The sequence below is a fragment of the Uloborus diversus genome, chromosome 2 (assembly GCF_026930045.1).
Source record: "Uloborus diversus isolate 005 chromosome 2, Udiv.v.3.1, whole genome shotgun sequence".
NCBI lineage: Eukaryota > Metazoa > Arthropoda > Arachnida > Araneae > Uloboridae > Uloborus > Uloborus diversus.
Genome location: NC_072732.1, coordinates 45,670,731 through 45,695,409, shown reverse-complemented (window position 1 = coordinate 45,695,409; position 24,679 = coordinate 45,670,731). Strand labels below are relative to the sequence as shown.

The following is a 24,679-nucleotide window of genomic DNA, read 5'->3' as shown; positions in this document are numbered from 1 at the left end:
GGAAGAACCATGGTACAAGTGTAAAATATCATCTCGGATAAAAAGTTGAATTCCTAGTGTATGAATCAGCTTAGCTTAGCAGATAAAATAGTTTTTCCTTGTCTTCATGCCACTTCCAGTATTTTTCTGTTAATTACATTGTAGTGATTTCAAATTCTACGTTGATCATGAACAAATGATAACTTTTACAGGTTACAATACAATATTAAATTCCAGATTATGTCAATCATCAATGTTAATATTGCATAATGGTTGTAATAATTTAGCAGCCACTATTCTGCCTAACACCAAACAAACTATATCCCCCCATAAAATGCAAATGAAACTTCTGAGAAAAAATTCAACACAACACATGGATTAAAGATTCAATACTAATTTCCAAAAAGTCCAAGAAAAACTTCTATCTTCACTGTTTTCATTCAATGCCGATGCCAGGAAAATAATTTCAAAAGATTTCCAAACACTTCTCATCTACCGATTCAGCAAAAAGCCAAGTTAATTACGACGTTCCAATTCATCATAAACACACTCTGCTCTGCCGAAAATTCAAAAACATCTTGATACATTTCTTATACTTATGATACCAAGCTCGTAATTATTATGATATAATTGGATGGGGCTGAGCCCATAACCCTTATGATAACTTACAATGTTTAAATGGAAAGCCGAAAGGCTAAGTTCCAGAGGTCAGTCAACAATATTACTTGCTTATACAAGCAGAGATGATACCACACAGTGGAAGATGCAGAATTAATGTCAAAGTGAAGATATGAACATTGGAAACTTGTTTAAAAGCTTACCAAAAATTTATTGGTCCTTTGTAACTAAAATAAATAAATTCACAAAATAAGTTTATAAAAATGAACCCTGGCCATAAGCGGAGGCGGAGTTCACAACTCCCCAACACCTACCGGACCTAACACCAAAGAAGCTGGCAAACGCAAAAGAGAGAACAATTGGAATTGTTCACTATTTATACTAGCATGCCTCGTTTGCATATGATTGGGCAAGAAGAGATGCCAACCTAAAACTGAAACTTTACATGTGCCGAAAGAGTTGAGAAGTTAATTTAATTTGAATCAAGTCCATTTTACATTACGTTACTTTAGGAATGAGAATGCGGTTGAATATCGTTTGCCGATGTCTATCACCTTTTATTTATGTGAGATAATTTTTTTTTCTAGCTTCAGTTAAATCGCGTATTCAGGCTTTGCTTATCACAAGATTTGTACCCTTCTTGTTCTGTCTCTTTGAATGCATTCACACGCCTTTATTCCATTGTTCAGATTCTTCCAAGAACGTGTTCTTTTTCCCCTAAGTGTGCCATTGGGGTTGGAATTAGTCTTGTGATTGAGAAGAGAGAACGGTTTACATACAAAAAGATTGACATCACTAAAAGTTGTGTTCAAGTGGTCAGAATTGACATATAGCTTATCCAGGATCTTTTACATCCTCGTAGACTATAGCTCTGATCACCTGAAATGTTTAAAGTTTCGGGAAATTCGCTTACGTACTGTACAATTTATAAAAAATGATAAAACGTACAACTTAAAATTTTAAATTTTTATTAAATTACAATGCATAAACTGAAGTTATGTGCATATTTATTCATTAGTATTAGTAGTGTACTATTAGTATTAGTATAACTGATGTTAACTGATTGCATTTAAGCTTATTTTTGGGTTTTTCACTTTTGCGCGAAAATTTCGTTATCCCCTTTGGTCCCGTATAAGTGAGAGGTCACTGTATATAGAAACTATCTTAGTTTATCATAAGAATCTCCTAAAACATTAAAATTAAAGCTAACTTTTGCCAAATGTAATGCTGTTTCATATTTTTGACTAAGTTTCTGTAAGTTTCAGTATTTTTAGTATGACTTTCGGATTTCAGAAAGCAGGAGGAACTCTGCTTTTGGAAATGCTAAATTTAAAAGAAATAACATTTTTGCCACTTATTACATCTTCATTTTTCGGCAATTCAACATGATCCGCAACATTTTTGTTTTGACAATGTAATCAAAAGAAAAGTAAAACATCAATCTACTTAACTTGAATGATTTTCACTAAAGCTAACCTGAAACTGATTTTACTGTACTACTGGTTGCAACTAAGATTTGAAATAAACTTGAGGGAATTTTAAGAATGCCAGAAAGGAACACTGACCTATCCACACACCCCATTCCTTGTGAGTCTCGTAACAACCTTTACTGAACACAGTTATTTCTCCCCTAACCTTCATTTTTCATGAGACAAGCAGTCTAAAGCGGAAAAAAAATCTACGAATGTCTTGAAAAAAATTTCCATACATAGAGATTTTTTTGATACATAGAAACAATTTTTCTATGTAATGGACATGGAAATTTGCTGGGACTTTGATATATGGAAAATTTTGATATATAGAAGTTTGATATATGGAGATTCGACTGTATTTAAGAAGTATATTAAGTAAAATATTTTTTAAATTTTAAAAATCTATTTTCAGTGGCTGTTCCTTAAAGAGCATCCTTGTGAATCTTTTGACAATGCAGTTTCGCGTGCTGATGATTTTTTTAAGTTACGCTCAGGTAAATACTTATTGTATGTTAGCACTTGTTTAGTCTCTTGTGAAATGTTGTGCATTATTTCAGTTCAAATGAAAAATTAATCTTACTTTGATTTATTAGATTAAACTAAATTTTTTTTCTTTAAATTATGTTTTTTTTTTCCATCAGAATTATGACCCATCATTTTCTCTAAGTTAATGAGGAGAAATATAGTTAAAAATTTCCATTGGAATAAAGAGAACAGTTTGCAAACTGGCAACGAATCCTCATTAGAATAAGGAAAATAATTGTCAAATACAAACAGCGGTCCCCCAAAATCCTCATTTCAATTTACAGTCTCAGAGAATCCCTATTAGAGTAAGGACAACAGTCCCTATCAAATTACCTCTGATCAATCAGTTTCTTGACCTCACCATTTCCCATTTTAACGAAATTTGGTGTGAGGGACACATATGACAAGATAAGTAATCCTGCCAATTTTTAGAATTCTACTTTTAAAACTTTTACGAAATACAGGGCTGTTAAAAAACTGGAAAAAGATGAAAAGTTGTGACATACAAATGATTGTAACTTCTCTCCTAGTTATAGTAGAAAAAAAAATTCAATAAAATAATAGTTTAAAAAACTAAAAAAACACACTTTAGTAGCAAAATGAACAACTAAAAAGTTAAAAATAATCTTTGGATGACAAGTATATAAAGTAATTGACCAAACACTTAATTTTACTGTAATAGAAAAAAAGTGCGGGGGGGGGTGCCTATTTACATTTTTGCATGGATAACAAGTGGAAGAAATTTAAGACAACTGATAAGAAGCCCCCCATGCTTTTTTTCTATTACAGTAAAATTAAGTGTTTGATCAATTACTTTATATACTTGTCATCCAAAGATTATTTTTAACTTTTTAGTTCATTTTGCTACTAAAGCGTGTTTTTTTAGTTTTTTAAACTATTTTATTTTTTACTTTTTAATTCATTTTACTACAAAAGGATGTTTTTTTTTTTTAGTTTTTTAAACTATTATTATTTTTTTTTTTTTTTCAAATAAGGTTTAGATATTGATAAGATTTAGATAACACTTGTAACTCTTAGATGAAATCTTTATGCATGTGTTCAATTTTTATAATGGAATGTATCTTAGTATTCTATTGCATTATTTGCATCAGACATTTTGAATGCTTTCTTTTAAATTCATGTGCAAACATTGTTACACTCCGCAACTCTGATTTGTATGTTGTAAGTAATTCTAATAAGCCACTGGCTATTTAGCCAAAGGAAAGTTGGACCCACAAACATACAAGTTAAGCTAATAAAAGAGTGTTAATTAGAATAAACTATTAACTTATCCTTAATAAATTAATTTGATTATAGAATATTGTATTGTCATCGTTTCTGAGGTTGCATTCCAAATTTTAAAAGAATCCGATCATACAAAGTGGGCAAAAATTGAGTTGCAAGATTATAAATTTAATTTTGGTGTAGACGGGATTAGAACGCATGCCCAATGATTCCCGAAGGTGGACATCAGGCAAAGACCCGCGCCTTAGACCGCTTGGCCACAAGCGCTCATAAAGTGGTGGAATGTACTAACAGTAATAATCCCCTAGCTCTTAGTCCAAAGGAGAGTTACTCACAAACATACAAGTAAAGCTAATAAAAGCGTGTTAAAAACCATTGTAAAGCTTAAAAATAGGGCTTTCTATTGATATAAAACATGACTTTCTTGCAACAGGCTTGTTTCAAGGTCATTTGATGTGACTTTTGACCTTGAATATCTCAAAATATGCCCCCTTAAAATTTCTTCAAAAAAAAATATTTTATAGCTCTGACACTATTCTTCCACTACACCAAAACTTTGACTGGGATTGCAATGGCAAGGTACTGAAAAAAAAATCAGGAATGTTCACATGTTTTACATTGTGGAATTCGATACATTAAGTCAGTCACCTTTTTGACCTCTTCACCATTTCCAACTTTAATGAAATTTCGTGTGAAGGACACATATAACAAGATAAGTAATCCTGCCAATTTTCAGAACTCTACTTCAAAAATTTTACGAAATACAGGGCTGTTAAAAACTTAAAAAGTGAGAAAAAAATGGAAAGTTGTGACATGCAAATAACTGTAACTTCTATCCCAATTATAGTAGAACAAAAAATTAAAAACCATTGTAAACATAAAGAACAGAGCTTTCTATTGTATGAAATATGGCTTTCGCATGAGAGGTTTGTTTCAAGGTTCACCGTGTGTCAACGTTTTCAAGTGTTCACCATGGTTCAATTCACCGTGACCTTGAATGTCTCAAAACACGTCCCCTTAGAATTTCTTTGAAAATATACTTATTATAGCTCTCACTCTTGTTTTCTAAAACTTAGGCTGAGGCCTCAATATCAAGGTACTGCAAAAGAAATCAGGAATATTTACATACAACTTCCTGTAACTCGAACTATTGATAACTTGAAGCTATTAGCCGATCCCTTGGGAGTTTTTGAGAGTCAACTGAATTTTCGTTAAATGTTTAACATTATTTCTGTCCTATTATTATTGTTTCAATTTTTGGATGCATTATTCATGAAGTACAAACAAAACTCTGCCATAATAGGGGAAGCTTTGTCATAGGCTAAAACTTGCTGTTTTTATTCCTAAGATCTGTTGCTAATTACAGATGAAAATTACGATTATCAAAGAAAATGTCATTTTCTAGCTCTTATTTAAGAAATCTGTCGATTTGTCAAAATATGCATGCCTTATGACGAATGCACCCAAAACATTAAAACAATAATATTAGTACAGAAATAATGTAAAACATCCAACAAAAATATGTTAACGTTCCTGATTTTTTTGCAGTCCCTTGCCATTGTGGTCCAGACCTGCATTTGGTGTAGTGGAAGAACAGAGTTCTACAAAACTAGAGAGAACTACAAAATATATTTTTTTGAAGAAATTCTAAGGGGGGTGTTTTGAGTTATTCAAGACCAAAAGTCACTGTGACATTTGGTCTTGAAACATCAGGTCATCTTGAAACTTAAACCTGTGGTGAAAAAGTCCTGTTTTATACCAACAGAAAGCTCTTTTTTTTAACTTTGCAATGGTTTTTGAATTTTTATTCTCCTATCATTAGGATAGAAGTGACAGTCATTTGCATGTCACAACTTTCCTTTTATTTCTCACTTTTTAAGTTTTTAACAGCCCTGTATTTGTAAATTTTTTGAAGTAGAATTCTAAAAATTGGCAGGATTACTTATCTTGTCATATGTGTCCTTCACACGAAATTTCATTAAAATCGGAAATGGTGAGGAGGTCAGGAAGGTGACACAATGTAAAACATGTAAACATTCCTGATTTTTTTCAGTACCTTGATTTTTTTCAGTTGCGATCCCAGTCTAAGTTATGGTGTTGTGGAAGAATAGTGTTAGAGCTATAAAATATATTTTTTTAAAGAAATTCTAAGGGGGCATGTTTTGAGATATTCAAGGTCAAAAGTCACAGTGAATGACCTTGAAACTTAAATCTGTTCTAAGAATGTCATCTTTTATATCAATTCAAAGCTCTATTCTTCGGCTTTACAGTGGTTTTTTAATTTTTATTCTACTATAATTAGGAGAGAAGTTACAGTCATTTGTATGTCACAATTTTGTGGGGTTTTTTTTCTACTTTTTCAGTTTTTTAACAGCCTTGTATTTCCTAAAATTTTTTGAGTCTAATTCAAAAACTTGGCAGGATTACTTATCTTGTCATATGTGTCCCTCACACCAATTGTCGTTAAAATTGGTGATGGTGAGGTCTAAAACTTATTTTTTTTTTTTTAATTTGATTTGACATGGAATTTCCCCAGAAAAGACAGCATTATAAATTAATTCACTATGAATGTAAAACTATAATTTTTATCCTTTCATTAAAAAAAATCATTTACTTTTTAATTTTTTCACAATTATTAATTCGAAATATTTAAAAATTATGTTCTTATTGAAATACAACCCAATCAAATTAAGTGATGATTGCAAGATTGCAACCAAGAAAAGATTGTAGTTTTAATTTAAGTAATGAGTGAGTGTTGCTTTATTGCTAATGTATAAATTTAGTGAAAGTAGGGAAATGCCATACTTTCATTTGTTGTTTATTTAGTTTTTTTTTCTTCCATTGTTGGATATTATACTGCTTCTTTTTTTTTTTTTTTTAACTCTCTGTTACACAGACTTCAAATGGATATAATATCCTCAACTTTGTTAATACACTAAATTAACTTCTCAATTAGAATGCAGTTGATTTTTTCAAAGGTACTTTACATATTACAATGATTGTTTCATGCTACTTTTGTTTGTTGTCATTATTTTTTTTTTTTTTTTGCAACCTTTTAGCTTTTTTTTAATACTTCATGAATATTATGTCAACATGCCTTAACCAAGTGACACTAAGACATTAGGAAAAGTTTAGTAAAATGTTATTCATCTCATTGCTATTTTACCTAAGTAAAATATTTCTTTTTGACATTCTATTAGGTGATGTACCATTTCTCTTAACCAATGCTGGAAAAAATTATCATAAAGCATTTCGTGCCTTACGCCTAAAGCATTTAGTCGCTCATCATGTTGATCTTGAAATTATTGAGAGTGATAACATAATACCTATTGGTAAGAGCACCTTGCATATTTTTTTATTTGATTGCTAATATGCATTATCTTCTGGCAACAGTGCATGAAAAAATATTTTTAAACAGGCAAATGAAAATAAGTGATTATTTTGATAAAATTATTATTCATCACTTGGGGACTACAAATTAAAAATGACTTAAATACCAAGATTTTTTTTTAATACGAAAAAAGGTTCTAAAGACCAAGCTAAACAAATTGGAGAATGCCCTGAGTGCACACTCCAGTAGTTATAGTTGGGAAAATTTGTTGAAAGATTGTGCTGGTTGTAGTGGACAGGAAAACCCTTCCGTCGCTTCAATCAATACAGCAAAGCCTTGAAGACATGAATGCATTTATGTGTTGCAAGAAGAAAAGAAAAATAATAACTTCAACTTTTAATTTAGAATTCCAAAAGTAATAATTTAACAAAAGATATTAAGAAATGCTTGTGGATATTAAGAATGCATTAGGATAAACAAGTTCAACACAAAAATTCATTATCAGTTGTAGAAGGACCTGTCGCTTAAAATTTGTTCCAAACCACTAGAACACGATTAGAAACAATGACATAGCCAGGAATTCATGGTCAAAAAAGGAGAAGAATCTGAGTTTTGGAGAGGTGAATAGCCCCAAATTCCTCCTAGGCTACGCTTCTGAGAACAAGTTTTCTACTGATCTGTAACATTTATGATACCATTGTTGGGTTTTCAAACTTAGGGATTTAGACACGGGAGCCCTGTGTTCCACTGAATATGCCACCGGATGGTTCACCAACCTGGAAAAAGGAAAAGAAACATATGTAACAAATAATCCAAAATCTGTGAGAAGGAAAGGAGGGGGGGGGGCAGAGAGAAGGAGATTATGACTTTGGGATTATGTAATCTTGCCAGTGAAGTAAAGTTTAAGACAGACATTCATTTAATATGAGGCATTTAAAACAAATGTTTCATCCATCTGAAAAATATTCTACACACCATTCTCTAAAAATCAGGTTTACTATTTATATTCTTAAAAGTCTATAATTAATCCTGAATCATCTTTCTCTTTTTTTTTTTTTTTACTTTGTTTCAGATTGGTTCTTTCCTGTTTTCAAGACTCAATGGTATCATATGTTGAGAATTGACCAAGGTGCGGATCAAGGGTTAGTTAAATTCACAAGAATGTTGAAAGACTTTTTAGCTGTTAAAATTTTAGGTTTAGTTTTTTTTTTTTAACATATTTATTTGGGTGAAACCATAAAAGTTAAGCCATATATTTATTTTAAAGGTTTGAATAATTTTCATGAATTTTTCAACATTTCTCTCACATTAACTTTGTTTTCATTTTGTTGAGATTGAACATGCAATGCACCTAAAAATGCCCTTTAACGTTGGAAGGCATTTTAACATATGCTACCTTAAACTCTTAATTTTTTCATCAAATTATGTATTTTAAACTTATTTTAGTTATTATTAAATTATTGGGTGTTACTTATGTTTCTGTAAAAAGTAAATTTTTAACAAATTTTATTTATTGTTTAATTTTATTTTCAAAATGAAGTGTTTTTGCAACGTTGCAAAATTGTTTTCATATTTTAACTTGATTTTGATGATTTTGTTATGTTCTCACAGAAGTTGTGTGTTACTTTAAAAATGTTAGACTAAATATCAAAAAGAAAATAAAAGAAATGAGATAAAGTTAATTAGAGACGTACCGAGTACTCGGTAACTACTCGGTACTCGGTATACTCAGCCAATTTGCCGAGTGCTCGGCCAAATTTTGATCAGATACTCGTCCAATACCGAGTTGTTGCAAAAAATTGAATATTGCCCAAGACAGATATTAAAATTTATAAAAAAGCGCAAGCATATTTAATATTCTGCAATCATTTACAAGTCAAATTTAAATTTTGAGAATAATGAAGTTTTTAATGCTTTAATGGAATAAATCTTTATTTTAATGTCCCCAAAGTTAATAAAACTTATTTATTAAAAATTGTGCAAAAAAGGTAAGCATAGTAAATATGGAATTTTATATTAAAAACAGATAATTTTGTATTAAAAATGGATTTTTGTTACAAACAAAAATTAGTTATTTGAAATATAAAAATTCCTTCGCTTAAAAAAAAAGGAAACAAAACAATGTTAAAAGCATAGTGCAGGAACACTGCAGGCGTGTTTTGGTATTACAGGGAATTCCTTTTTCAATGCACAAAATGTGAGCTTGTAGATTTAAAGGCATCCGACAAAAGATAGATTTTTTTGTAGAATGTCTTAACATTCTTTAGCTCACATTTTATGCACTGATAAAGACTTTCCTTGTAACGCAGAAACACGTGTGTGCAATGTTCCTGCATATTTGTTTTATTTGCTTTTAAAAATAATTTTTGTTTGGCGGACTAGAACTAAAATAGATTGGCATAGTTTGTATTTATTCCAACTTGATTAATCATACCTTTTATTTATTTATTTCCTATTTTAAAAATAATTCTTTTGTAAAATTTTTGACATAAACAAAATTTTTTAAATAATGCAAAATTAAATTTCAGCCGGAATTTAGTTTTAAAAACTTTTATGTGGACAAAGAGGTCTATACTACTATTCCAATAAGTTCAAAATTGACCATATGTGTGTCAGTGGTTCTTCTTAAAACATAATTGGTACTTGTTAACTCGGCCGAGTAGTGAAATGCCGAGTACTCGGTAACTCGTTACTGGGGCGAGTAGTGAAAGGCCGAGTACTCGGTACTCGGCTACTGGGTCAAAGTGCTACTCGGTACGTCTCTAAAGTTAATGAACTGAAACAATAGCAGTGCTTTATATGTTTTGTGCAAACATAATGATAAACAATTCTTTGCATAAAGCAGGATCTTGAGCATCTGTTTAAAAAATAATAAGCCTTTTTTATGAAAAAACCATTTTATTTTAAAAATCTAAAAAAAATTTGGAAGATATGAAGACAATTTGAAGGTTGCATATTGAAAAGATGAGACCAACAGGGCTTGACTGTTTATATTTCACTTAATTTTTGTAATTGTGCTTTTTGTGGTGCATGTGAAACTGGGACCGTTGAGTTCAGTGAGTCCGCTTTAACTTATTAATGCTTTATATATCTACTCAAAAGATAAAGTACAGAGTGAGGTTATGCCTAAACTTCTTAGATTTTGTAATTGAAAAGAATGCCGGGGGGGGGGGGGAGAGAGAGAATATCCTACCTACAGAAGAATTTAAAAAATTCTTTGAATGCACTGAATTTTATTCTTTTGGTTCACATAAAGTTACCAAGATGGTGTTTTTTTTCTTTTTTTAATTGTGTGAGAAGTCTATGTAGATATCACTATCAATTATAAGTTGTAGGTGTCTTCAAAATTAAGAAAAAAAGGTATATTTTATTTAAACAGAAATTTTCTCCCATGTTAATTTTTTTTAATTGTATTTTTTTTACAACTTTTTTGTTTTAATATATATATGTATTTAAATATATGTATACATCAATGTTGTAATCTTTGTATTTTGCTTTAGACCAAGACAAGCAACTGATGAGGAATTCAAAAGAGATTGTGTTCGATGTGGAAGAATATTGAAAACTGATACACAAGTAAATCTTCAAATCTCTTTATAACACACTAGATAATAAAGCAGGGCCAACCTTTCAGCTGTGCTACTATCTTGTTACTCTGCTTCTAATCTAGCAAGAAAAGTATTATTCTCCTTCTATGGGTGCACTGTTAGATTTAAATTAGGAAGTGCCTTGTTATAGTTTGAAAATGAAGCAGTAGCCAAAAATACAGTTTAATGATAAAGTTAATTAAAAATATGTATCAATTATTCTGATCACAGCACTAGTATACCGAATTTCGGTATTTCAAACTATTTGTATTTTGTGTTTTTGTAATTGTATTGTGTATTTTTGCAATACTGTTATTTGCTAAGGTAAAATACCAGTATGTTCGCTATTAGCTGCAAATAATAAATAATTTTCAATCGTAATGTTTTCACTCTAACTTATTTGATATTTACTGTTATTTTGAATGGTCATTTTTCTTTCAGTGAGATAGGACCAAAACCAATCTGTTGATGCAAAAAGTTGTCTTCAGAAACAGAAATTAGTGTTAGTTAAATAGTTAATACCACTAGTTGGTTAATGTAGTGGAAAAAATGCAAAATGATACATTCATCACAAAATGGTGTGATAAATCGCATTTATGTGCACCATGTTTTTATTTCTTCAACATTCCGAAATTGTGTACCTAAAATTTATGCTGTATTAATGCACAAGAAAAAATGAATTGCTTTTAAACGGTAGAAAGTCATTTCATTATTTATTTGTGCTAAAGGGACATAAATTATAGTTTTGTTCTGAAAAGGCTTAAGTCATTTTTGCTGCTTTTGTTTCTGAATTACTATACTGTCAGAATTTTATAACCACATACTTTGGGGTCATTATCCTCCGTAGATTACTGGGGAGAATTATCTTTTTCTTAAATTCAATATTAAATCTCACAAACAAAATTGCGTTTTTTCAAGAATAGAAAAAATTGGTTTAACGCCATTGGGAAATAGGCTCTTCATTTGTTCACAATAAAATTCATATTTGATGCAGTTTTGCTTGAAATTCTGAAATATGGCAATGAAACAAGCATGTTGTTTTTTATCCTTCTTTGAAAAATTTTGAATACCAGTATTATAATCGGCATTTTTGTATTGTATTTTTAAAAATACCAAATACTGGTATTGCTTTTTTTAGTCGGATATTGCAATCACTAATTAATATACGCAAAATCAGAATTCTTTTTTTTTTTTTTTTTGAATGAAGTGGGAATTAATCGTTGAAGAAAAATATCAAGCCTCTGATCATTTCACATGAAAAATTAACTAAAGATAATCTTTTTGACTCAGAAAATTTTCTGAAATACTTTGGAAAAATTGAATTTCTGTTCGCATTTTTTGCCTCGGACATCTTGATTATTATGTTATGTTCATGCCGAGATTATTACAGTAATTGCTTCAAATTAGACAAAACACATGTACTGTTGTAATAAATGCATCTCCCTATTCTATGTAAAAATTCTTCAGAACAGAAGCATAATTATATTTCTTCTCCAAAGGTCAAGATTGCTAGAAGTAATCTGACAAGTGCTGAAATCCGGCATATTAACGGAACACTGCCACTCTTGATACATGTGCAATGTGTGTGTATAGATATCGCTGGGATATTTTTAAAGGCATTAAAATTCTCCTTGAATTTTTGAGTCATGAAAATACGACAACCGCAAAAACCGTGATGATTGTGATTTATTCCACAGTAATGTAATTTCCTAAGGATGAAATGAAACATGACAGGAAACAAAGAGATGAGTACTATTTGGATTTTTAACGTTTAGAATGTTTGAAATTTAATTTTAAAATAACTGCATTCAAATGTAATATTTTTAAACATCCAATTGCTTCTTTTTTTTTCCTCTTTCCCCTTGATGCGAAATTTTTATTGAGGTACTATTGTGGCCTATTTCCAATTTTAAATACATGAAATTTGCTTATGTAAGTGTTAAAAGCATATGTGCGCTTTGGTTATATACATATACACTTAAACCTTTTTGTGTGTGTGTGTGTGTGAGAGAGAGTTTTTTTTTTTTCTTTTTTTGTGGGGGTTTATGAACATTTTAATCAGATTGGCTCTCAGTTGACAAAATTATTTATAAAAACGAACGATTTTTTTTGAAATGCTATTTCCTTTATGCAGTTCGTATCCACCGCACAAAAACAGGTTTGAATGAAAAATAACACAGCCTCCTAAAGTCCCATAACTTTTTTTCCGTGTCATGTTCATTATGAAATACTACCATTTTCATAAAAGTTGGTATTCAAATAATTATTTAAAAAGAAAAATAATGATTTTAAGACATATTCAAAAGCACTTTATTTCCATCTTTTACACGTAAGTACTTTATTTCAACTCATTACATTGATTATAACTTTGATCCTCTTTTTCAGCATAGTTGGAGGTGGACAGGCTTTAGTTTTGGCTTTGATGTTGTCATATATTACTCCAATGGGTAATATTTTTTATGGAAATAGTTTTTTGCTTTATCATTTCAGAGAAATTGCTTGATTTATGCGTATAATTCTTATGAAAAATCAAAATGTTTTGCCTAAACATAACTGTTGTTCTAAAACAGTGGTTCCCAATTTGGAGACATCGTCCCCAAAAGGGCAATAAACCTCTTCAGAAGAGATAGGGGAGTGTATTTAAAAGAGAAAATAACAGTAATGAAAGGCCAGTAAATATTGAAACTGAAAACGTATCACAAGTTGAAAAAGAAACAAATTGAAGTTCAAGATCATCTGCCTCAAACCGAAAGTATTTCGTTATTCATCACTGAGTTTTATGAATTTTTCATTTTTTTTTTTCTTTTTCTAAACTTTAAGTGTCGGGGATTTTTGTTCCTCCAGATTCCAATTTATGGAAGAAAATAATTCTAAAGCAATATACTTCGGTTTTTGAAAAACTATGTAAATGATTTTAGTTGAATATTTCCCTTTGTTTTCTGATCAAACAAAAAAAAAAACTAAAAAAAATAGCTTTTTTTTTTATTTAGTAATTTATTTATTTTTTTAGTTCAAAAGAGATTGGATAAAAATTGCTCTTATTTGTATGTGATTTACTTCAAATTAAAATTTATTATTAATATTTTCAACAATATTCACTAGTGCCAACAGATGGGACGATGAGTGCTGAATCAGCATGTAAAAGGAAGCAATGGGCTCAAAAAGGTTGGGAACCACTGTTCTGAAAACAGTGTGTAAAATTGTTCTTGCTTTGTGTACATTTTTACTTATTCAGTTTTTTCAGTTTTTTTTTTTTTTGCTGTAATTGTGTTTTGCATTTTCTTTTTTTGTACTTTTGTACATTAAGTGATAAATTACTCTTCTTATTTTATTTATTCATTTATTTATTTTGTATGTGTAAGAATCATCCCTTTTCAAAGCATCCATTCCTATGATAATTTTGTCTTTTTCTAAGAGATGAAAAAAAAAACATAGCCTTTAACAACTTGTTTTATCATACAGTAAGTACACAATGGGAACACAATAGTAAAAAGGTTTTCATCAGTAATTTCTAAGTTGAATCATTCTTGCTGCTTTGAATGAATTCCAGATTTCTTGGAGTAAAGTCATTGTTCATCATGTATATTAGTTTCACTCCGCAATCAGTTACATAGTAACATAGTCATCAAAAATAACATAGTCATCAAAAAAAAAAAACGAGCTGATGTAGTGCATCACATGACTTCCTTTTTACTCCAATTTAATGTCATTTCCTCATGATTGGCAATTTTAATGTGATTCAATTGTTTACTCTCATAAATATTACCAACAGTAGCCAAATTGAAAGCAAATTTAAAATTTAAAAAAAAAATCATCAAATTTGTCGCCAAGTTGGCAACAAAACTTGACGACTGAAATACTGGCGATATATCGCCAAGCTGTCCGACAAAATTATAACACCAGCTTGAGTTTTACATTGAGATTAACAATGAGTTCTCTCCAAAAAGGGGCAAAAGACCCCTTTAGGAACATCCGAATACAACCAAAAGGGAAGGTGCACAACTAGGCCCCACTAGGAGTCTACGTACCAAATTTCAACTTTTTAGGACATACCATTTTTGAGTTATGCGAGATACATACGCACATACATACGTACATACGGGCGTCACGAGGATAAATTTGTTGCAATTAACGGGGGGGTGTCAAAATGAATATTTCGGATGTCTGTAAGTTCCTAGACCAATAGGTCCTGTAAGTTCCTAATCAATGTGTGGTCAGGTCGAAAAAAGACTCAAACATTCATTCGGGGGTGAGAAAAAATGGAAAATTAAGGCCGATTTTTGAGTGAAAATTTTTTTTGCGAATACAATACTTTCCTTTTTTGTAAAAGGAAGTAAAAATCAAAGTATTAAATCAAATTATAATTTCTGAAACATACAAACTCCATCTTTGCATTGTTGTATTGAGAGTAAAATCAATCCATATTTTTCTGTTATTACACTTTTTGCCTTTTAAAATCCAACTAAACCCATAAAATGTCTTTTTTTGTTATGTGGTTTGACTGTGTGGAAATCATAAAATTTTGTTTTCACTTTTAGTTCTAGTCTTTGGTGTATTTAATCTTCTATTGTAGAGTTGCATGCTTATCATTTTGCCATGCCCATTCAAAATTTAAATCCAGTTACTTGTAACATTTTTTGAGGGTGCGGGGGGGGGATCTGCAGTTCAGAAGAATGTTATCATAAACAAAGAATATGCCTCAAAATAGTGTGTGTTTTTAATGCTTTTGATAGTTGTCCTAAAAATGTTCACCAATACTTTGTGTGTGTGTGTCTTAACTTTAAATCATTACTACACCAACTCATGAGTTATCAGAATTCATTAAATCGCTCTTTACTGTTTATTAATAAAGCATTGGACATTTTTTTTACATTTTGGGGTTTTTTTCCAGTTGGCGGGTATACTAACATTTATCTATATTCCATTGCACTTTTTTCTTCCACCCACATCTTTATTAAGACTGAAATCATGTCATCATACCCTCTTCTGATTCACTACAACCTTGATTAAATGTTATCTGTTAATAAATGAAAAACTAAAGTTGCAAAATATTCAGAAATTTTGAGGTGTCAGGAAAAAAAATTCCAGGAGGGGATGGATTTTTAACCGAAAGTTTTTTTTTAATTTTAGAGAAATATGTATTTATAATATATAAGTACATATACACCATATACACACCCATTAAAGGAAAAATATATTAAACTTTTTACTGAAAACATTTGTCTAACTAATGATATTGATATACTAAGTATGTCTTGTCTCTTCATAGCAGTTTTAGTGAGAAAAGTAGAAAATCATACTTGGTGTGCAGGGAAATGAAATTATCTTAAGCTCACACTATTAAATTTAGTGTTTTCACGTGGAATTCTGAACATAAAATGCCTTTTAAACAAAAAAAGCATGGTAATAAAAGCATGGTAAAGTAAATAGTAGTAGAAATTTTTGAATACATCATTTTGTACCAGAAATATTAAACTTTTCAGTTCATCCCAAGTGGAAATAAACCTTTTTGGAAAAAGCGGGGTTTTTTCCTCAAAATTTACCAGGAAATCTCTGACTGTTCCCATCTCTAATCAAAACTATAATCCTTTGACTGAGAGATATTAAACTCACTGTCCTCAATATTTCTTTGAATTCAAAGCTATTTTGACATAAAAAAATAACACTAATGAAAGCAAAATTATAGAAAATATAAAATTATTTCGATTTAAATTCAAGTTTGGTAATCTCACAGTGAAAATTGTAAAAAAAAAGTAGATTACTTGTGCTATTTCTTAAAGCAATGTTCAAAATACAAGAATAATCTAGAAATTTAAAGAAATTGGCAAGTAGTGTACAATTTATTTTGAACAATAAAATTATTTGATACTGTATTTACTATATTTTCTGTTTTTTCTTTGTGTTTTCTTGTGGTTATCATGTAAATTTAGAGTATTGACAGGGTGTCCAAGCCCTAGAAATTCATGGATTTCGACTATGATCAAAAATGGTCATAGAAAGTCATGATTTTCAGCAAAAATGCTCCAAAGTCATGGAAACTGATAGCTGGTCATAGATTTTGAGTTCAAGAACATGCATATTTATCGAATTGTTGGTATTAGCTTCGAAGTTTTCGTATCTTAGTCGTTTCTTACTCTTTTACGCATCAGTCTCGATTTTTCACACATTTCGAAATCTGATTACATCCACTTTTATAATATTCCCTCGTTTCTCTTTACTATGATTCTACCATTTAGACATTTATAATCATGTGTTTAGCATTATTTTTAACCCTCCTTATATGTCTAATTCTGTAGTTGAGGACTGGTAGACTTCTAAGTTTGCCACTCTAATATAGACTTGAAATTTTTAAATCATTTGCATCCGTATTGATTCAAGAGACTCATAAAAATTATCATAAATTTTCAGCAGTGTCTTAAGTTATGAAGATTTTAGAAAATAAAATTGGTCTGAAGAATTAATTAAGGACGTTTAAGATGTTGATAAAATACAGAAATCAGGGAATTTTCAAGGGTAAAAATTTTAAAACTCCGAAAATGTTGCAAAAATCACAAATTCGGGAATTTTTCAATTTTTGTAACCAATCCTAAAACTTTGGCGGTGATATATCTGGTAATGTCTGGTAAGTTAATTATTAAGTAGTTTAGATTTTTTTCTGATTATTTATTTTATTTATTTTAAAACTAATTTCGGTAATTACTAAATTATAGCTAATCACAGATATTTTAGAAAACTACTTGCTTTTTTTTTTTTTTGAAAAAAATAACAAATTTTAGATTCATTATTTGTTTATAAAAATATTTACATAAAAAATTCAAAAATAATCAAATAAAATAAAATAATAAAAATCAAGTTTAAATGTTTCGCTGTTCACCAGTAGTTTTATATCATTATTGCTGCATGTTTGGTGCTTCTTTCATTTTGAAAAATCATTTTGCAACTAAAACTTTTTTTTCAGCATTTTTAGTAATTGAAAAATTGAAGTATCATATTGGATTTTTCATAGAAAAAATAATAAAATTGTTTACATATGCATTCTTACCTGTATAAAAACTTTAAATGGTTTATTGGAATCCAAAAAAAAAAAAATCAAAAATTTTAGATCTATAAATGTATAATCCTTGGTAATGAAATAATTAAGTAAACACTCTGATTATTTCATGTGTCACCAGTCATGTGTCTCATTAGTCATTGATCCATAAATTGGTTTATAGTTATATAAATAGCTGAGAGCTAGATGCATTTCACTTTAATTTGAATTCTTAGAAACACATGATGTGCAAAGCATAGATCAAAATGTAGCAGATACTCTGTATTTAAAAATATGGTTATTAATGAAATTATTCAAAATGATATTTTACTTGAATATAATATTTTATTTATTTTATTTATTTATTTTGTTAGAGCCTTCAAATTGCATCGGTTTTTTAAGACAGATGGCGATCTTCCCATTGTATTCAGTGCTGCTGATGTGATTTCTTTACGAGCTAAAAAACGCAACTTAATGTTTCGTATAAGTGTGTTTTCATTAGACAAGAATGGTAGACTTTTATCCAAAGCTGAAACAGTGATTGATTCTGCATCATTATTCAAGAATGAGGTATTAAAAGTTGATTTTTACTGTGGCTTTACTGAGTATAGTTATGATTCATGTCGCCACGTTATTATGTTCATGTACTTATTAATTTCAATCGATTGTTTAGCTTTTTGTTTATTTATTTATTTTAATAGCAATCACGAATTGCTTATTAACCTCACTTGACCAGAATTGATGTTGCTCTGATTTTTCAGATTGCTAAAACAACCATAATAACTTCAACTTGTTGTTTTGATATTTATTAAGAGGACAAATTTTTATTGCGATAATTACAAATCGTTTGGGTTCATTCAAGGCTTAACTTAAGTAGGTTTTACATTTAAAAAGTGAGGAGAGTGTAGCATATTATGTTTCTTTCAGGAAAAAAACACCAATGTAGATGAACTGAAACAGTATTACTTCATCCAAATACACAATCTCCAGATTACTAATTCCCATCATTTAAGATTGATAAGAAATAAAAATATATAATGTTATGCACTGTAAATAATCTTTATGATAAGTGTACTGCTGGATATCGGCCGTAAAATCATTATGTTTAGTGCCACATCCTAATCACCATTTCTTTTTATGGATATGCCTTGTATTACCTATTCTAGAAAATCACCAGTCATAATGTGACAGGTGGAAATTTCTTGGCCATTTCCATTTCATTCCATTTGTAGAAACAAGAAACTCTACGAGTAGAGTTGTATTTTAGTTCATGATTGCAAAAACCATAATTTGAATTCAAGACGTCAAAATTCAAATTAATGAAGTTTTTTTTTTTTTTTTTTTTTTTTTGCTTAATTTTATACCTGCTTTTATTTTCATTCAGCAATGTTGCGGATAATTTTTATTTCTTTTTCTTTCTCTAATATTTTTATTTTTATAGCAAGTAACCGTATTGAACTTACCAATGGAGATGAAGTTTCCTATTGTTGTTAGTGCCAATTTCCTACTTACAACACCTCTACAATCATCTGATGGAATCATGCCTGTGGTCAGGAATCTAGAAGAATATTCATAAACTCTCCAACTGCAATTAATGCGAACTTATTTCACTGGACAGCTAAAAATGTTGTAGCATCCTCATATACTATTTTTGTGCGTTAATCTCCTTCTTTTGATAAATTTTATTGTTTGACATCAAACTATTCGAAAATAATAATGCTGGATTTTATTATTCAATCCTATTAAATTGGAAGCATTTATAGTTGTGCCTTTTTTAAATAAATTTGATTGATTGAAATCTAAGTATTACAACAAATGGAAAGCGCATTTTGTTGTTCATTTTATTTATTTTAAAATATTTATAGTTGTGCCTTTAAAATATCTAGGTAAAAAAAAGTTGCTGTAAGAAAAACAGGGTTTAAAGCACAAATTTGCAGCAAACTATTGGCATGTTTCTTGAGGGTTCAAGACATCTTTTTTAGAATGCAGAAAGGTATGAGCTTGTGAATGTTAAGTCATCTGACATGAGACTTTTGTCAGACAACTTGACATCCACGAGCTCACATTTTTTTGCATTGAAAAAGAAGTTATTTTAAACCCCAAAACAAAAATCTGCATTTTTTTGCAAATTTGTACATTGAGCATTGTTTTTTTATTACTTTGTAGCACAAAGGCATTTATTTATTTATTATTAATGTTGTGTTTTCTTTTTATATCATTAATTTTTGCAGATGATTTCAATAATAATGATATTTGAAGAATTCATGTTTGTATTTTTAAATTTCTTGAATTGGTTATTTATTCTATAAAAAAATCATAAACAAATTTATTTATTACTATATCATGATGTATTTTTTATGAAAGACGCACACAATTCAATAATACAATATATTTACCCGATTCCAATTACATGAAAATAAGTTTTGTTAGTTTTTAAGCTTTAAATCAGTTGATCAGCTATTTCTGTCAATTAAAGGATGTATGTATAAAAAATTAATCTATCTACAAAACTTGACTAAATGATTTATTTTAATGCCACAGGATTTTTGATGTACTTAGTATTATTACTAGTTTACCTTTTTTTTAAATTCATTCCATTCCTTTTTAATGTGTTCTTCAATTTCAAAGATTTCTTTGCTTAAGATCTGATCATGAAATTAACTCGTTGCTAATTTTATGATTTAATTTCGAGAGGTAATTATTTATTATTTAAATTACTTTTGATTTCCTTTTGAAATTATTATGTAAATATTTATGTTGCATTATATTATGTTAAATAATGCTCAGTAGCGTACATAGACTTTGGTGTGTCTCCCTCCTTACGGCAAGATTTATAAATATGCTCCTACCCCCCCCCCCTCCCCCTAAGAAATTTTTTTTATAATTTTAACACAGTTATTTTTTCAGAGTCTGCTCCTTCACGCCTCTTGCGGCCTCTGCATCGAGGCAGGGGCGGGAAATAGAGGGGGCAAGGGGGGGTGTTTGCACCCCCAAATTTTTTCAGCATAATGATAAAAAAGGGTAAATTCAATTTTTGTAAATCGCAAATCAATGTTCATTTTCTAAAAAATTTCTCTCGTTCTCAGTAATAGTTGATGAAAATCAACACATTTCCAGGCACAAGCAAGTATTCTCCCTTGAATTCCTGGAGCACTTTCTGGCCTTTTCTGCACAGAAAAAAACTGACGTAGAACCATAGTGAGCTTCAACTGAAGAAGTAATTTTCCTATGTATAGGTTAAATTCTTCATTTTGTGTGCCCAGTGTAACAATCAGGCCCAGATGTATATATTTCGGGCCCCCTGCAACAAAATCTGTAGGGTCTCTCCCTAAAGACCAGCAGTGTATATTTGCAATGTTAATAAGCCTCAGTACTAGTTTTTTTTCTTTTTTTCGATTTCTTGGGCTGTTGAGCCCCTTAAGGATGTGCCCCTCCCCCTCACTGCTTGATCTAAGGGAATGCAGATCCGGGCCTGGATCTAGAACGATGGTATATACAGTATGAGAGACCCATACAAGCAAGTGGTGTGCATAATTTTTAAAAGAAAATTCCTTTGAGGGACTTTTTACGCTCATGTTTTAAGTGTATGTTTATTTAATGGGTGTGTATTACTTTCATCGAGTAGAAACATTCCAGTTACTCAATGCATAGCATTCTTTCACAGAAACTTCTTAAAAATGCATGTTATTTTTGGAAAAAATATCGCCCATCAACAAATTCCTTTTCTGGCATTCTTTAACTATGACTCGGAGTGACACAAGATGGTCTTCAATACTTAAAACCATAAAGCATTTCTTGATAATTTCAAAGCAGTGATCTGACGCCTGGCAGAATTATTGCGAAACGATTCTTTCAATGTTGAGAAAGGTGGTGCCCTCTAACATGAATGACTTTGTTTAAATTTTATTTAATTTGTTTATATCGTTATTTGTTTATATCATTTAATTTGTTATCAAATACTGTACTCTATCAAAACATTTTCAATCCGTTACCTTTATTTTTAGACTGTTCAAACTTCAGTTCAGTCTGCAATTGAAACTGTTTAATGATTTTAACTTGGATGTTTATTTCAATCAAGCGTGCAAATCTTGCTCTGCGCCAATTTAAAAAAAAAATCAGTTTAGAATATGTGACAGATATCTACATGAAGATGAAAAATCAAACATTGATTTAATATTTTGTATAAACTAATAGTTTCAGTTTTTAATGAAATTAACCCAAGATTTTATGAATATTTTTCTGTATTGTTTGCTCTATATTATTTGGATTGAATGTTGAAAACATAAAATGAAATGTTTCAATGAGCATTGTTTTGTAGATAGAGACTAGATTATTCAATGATGAAAAAAGAAGCCCTTCGCAATTTTTAAAGTTGCCTGGTTGAATTTAAAGAGCAAGATCTGAAAAGTGTATTTTTATGCATAACTTTGTCATCTCAATTAGTTTTTTTAACTATTCCAAACAGCTCAGCTAGTTGAGCAAGATCGTTTTTATGTCTCAGGAGGTTAGAGAAGTATTTTCGAAGCACCATGGGTCAAAAGTTTTTTATCTTTTGCTGTACTGGCAAAAGAGCACTACCCTGGGCATTGATGGATTAGTGCATGATTTCCTGTTCTTCTGAATTCTGAAAATCGTGCTTAAAAATTCCCTAAAAGGTAAAAACTGTAGTATCAAGGTGTTTTATATAAAACAAATTAAAATTTTGTCATAAATTTTAATTTATTTTATAAGTTATCATGCTTTTAAACATTATTTTTTGTTAATATTAGACCCGTTTTATGACCACCTCTTGTTAGTCAGTGTGTGTTTTGCACCATACTGAGGTAACTCACATTTAAGAAACTCGACACTCCAAATGAAAGCCCCTGCATCGAGGGGGGGGGGTGCTATGTACGCCACTGATTATACTTTCAAAATATTTCTATCACTTCAGTAAATTAATTTATTTTTTAATAGAGTGCAAAAACTCTGGAATAAGTTTAAATTCATTAAACATTTTAACTTAATTTTGATGTCTGTAAGACTATACTGATTGTATTAGACACTGCATATTTTAAAATCTTGATTGAGCTTTAGATATTTATGTCCTTTATTAAAGACATGTAAAAACACAGTCAATCTTTGGATCAGGGATGCACTGAATATTCGGTTGGTATTCGGTATACTGCGTATTCAGTAAACAAACCGAGTATTTGGTTCGGCCGAATACTTTAATATTCAGCAAGCGAATAGTATTAGAAATTTTAAATATTTACCAATTGATAAACAAAAACATTTTCTGATACAATGATTGAAGGTTTTAATACCATAGTACAAAATTATTTCAGATTGTTTCTTACAAATTTATTTTTAATGCAAGAGTTAACTCAGGTGTTGAATTTAAGGTTGCTTTTCATTTTTTTTTTCAAATTTCATGATTAGCTTTAATTTCTTTAACTCATTTAATTATGAACGTAACCTGGACAAAACACATAATATTTCATGCTCATAAAAAAAAGTAAATTTACTGCTTTTTTTTTTAAATATTCGGTCAAGAAACAACAGCAAAAAAAAATAGTTATTATCACTTCAGAAATTTAAACAGGTGATTGATAATGTACAATAACGACACATGTATATTAAATTTAGAATTATTTTCATTATTGAAGTTTTACACCATGTGAAATGTTAAATATTTTTTAAAACAAACTATAATTGAATTAACCATTTTAATCAAATTTTAATTACTGTAAATTTTGACACAAGAGCATTAGCTACTTTGCACTGGGATGTTAAATGGAAAAGCATTTACGTTTCACAAAAGACAAAATAGATGATAAAAATTTTCTATTTTTAATTTGCTTAAAATAAAACTGCAAATATTTCAGTTAAAAATTTTAACTGGATATTTGGTGTTAGGCAAAATATGGTATTCGTTGCATCCCTACTTTTTATATTAATTTTCTTTGTTCAAGGCACACAGCATTTATAACTTCAATTACAATCAGTGTATTTCAAATTGAATGAGTCATACTTTATGAAAAAAGAAATATTCATTTTAAATGAATTCAATATTTTTATGCAAATTGTACATACTCCAAATATTGTTATTTATATATTTAAAAATGTCTTCCTTGATGCAGTCTAATACAGATATTTATCCACAGTTGAGTTACAGTATAACCTCGATTTAACGATTGTCATGGGACTGGGAAAAATTAACGCTAAATCTAGGATATCATTAAATAAAGGTGCATATACATTCAGTTCAGTTGAACCCGATCCAGTGAAATGTATCATTAAATTGAGCAAATCATTAAATTGGGTATCGTTGAATCAAAGTTATACTGTATTGTGATACTTGCATAGTTGTCTAGAACTTTTAATTATTTTTTTAATAAAATTTTGCATGGTTTTTCCTCCCTGAAGAAGGGTTTTCTGTAATATTTATTTCTTTTGATTATTATGTTTTTTGAGTTCGCTTAAAAGTTTGTTCTGCAAGTCAGCAATTTGAAGCATGTTCATTACTCTTCTTGTGACTTTTTAGCAACTGCAAGAAACATATCCTTTTGGATATTAATAAATAAACTGTACTCTATTACAATGCAGTTAATATTTTTTAAGAAATAAAATTTTTGAAAATGTCTTTTATGTGAATAATTCTTTCTTATATAATTTTTCAAATATATATGTTTGATACCATGTTTGTGAAAGAATTTGAAACAGGGTACCTACCTACAAGTTGAGAACAGTGGGAGAAGTCTGAGAAATTAGAAAAATAATCACAGAGTTAAGGAAAATTAGAAGAAATACGTTTGTTAGGTTCCAACTGTTATCCTCCTTTTAAAAGTAAAATATAAACAATGTTTTACATTTGATGTTTTCTTATGCAGCTAACATTTAGGCTTGTTTT

The 24,679-nt window shown here is 29.8% G+C and overlaps 1 protein-coding gene across 1 annotated transcript in view; it reads left to right on the top strand.

Annotated features, from left to right (window-relative positions):
• LOC129216288 (protein germ cell-less-like) overlaps positions 1-19,425 on the top strand; it is a 33,182-nt gene extending 13,757 nt beyond the window's left edge. The window contains exons 8-14 of the mRNA XM_054850498.1: positions 2,482-2,563; positions 7,040-7,171; positions 8,243-8,312; positions 10,671-10,746; positions 13,143-13,204; positions 18,162-18,357; positions 19,229-19,425. Of these exons, the coding sequence (XP_054706473.1) occupies positions 2,482-2,563; positions 7,040-7,171; positions 8,243-8,312; positions 10,671-10,746; positions 13,143-13,204; positions 18,162-18,357; positions 19,229-19,363 (753 nt within the window). The 3' untranslated portion in view covers positions 19,364-19,425. The remainder of the gene's footprint in view (positions 1-2,481; positions 2,564-7,039; positions 7,172-8,242; positions 8,313-10,670; positions 10,747-13,142; positions 13,205-18,161; positions 18,358-19,228) is intronic.
• The last annotated feature ends 5,254 nt before the right edge of the window (positions 19,426-24,679 follow it).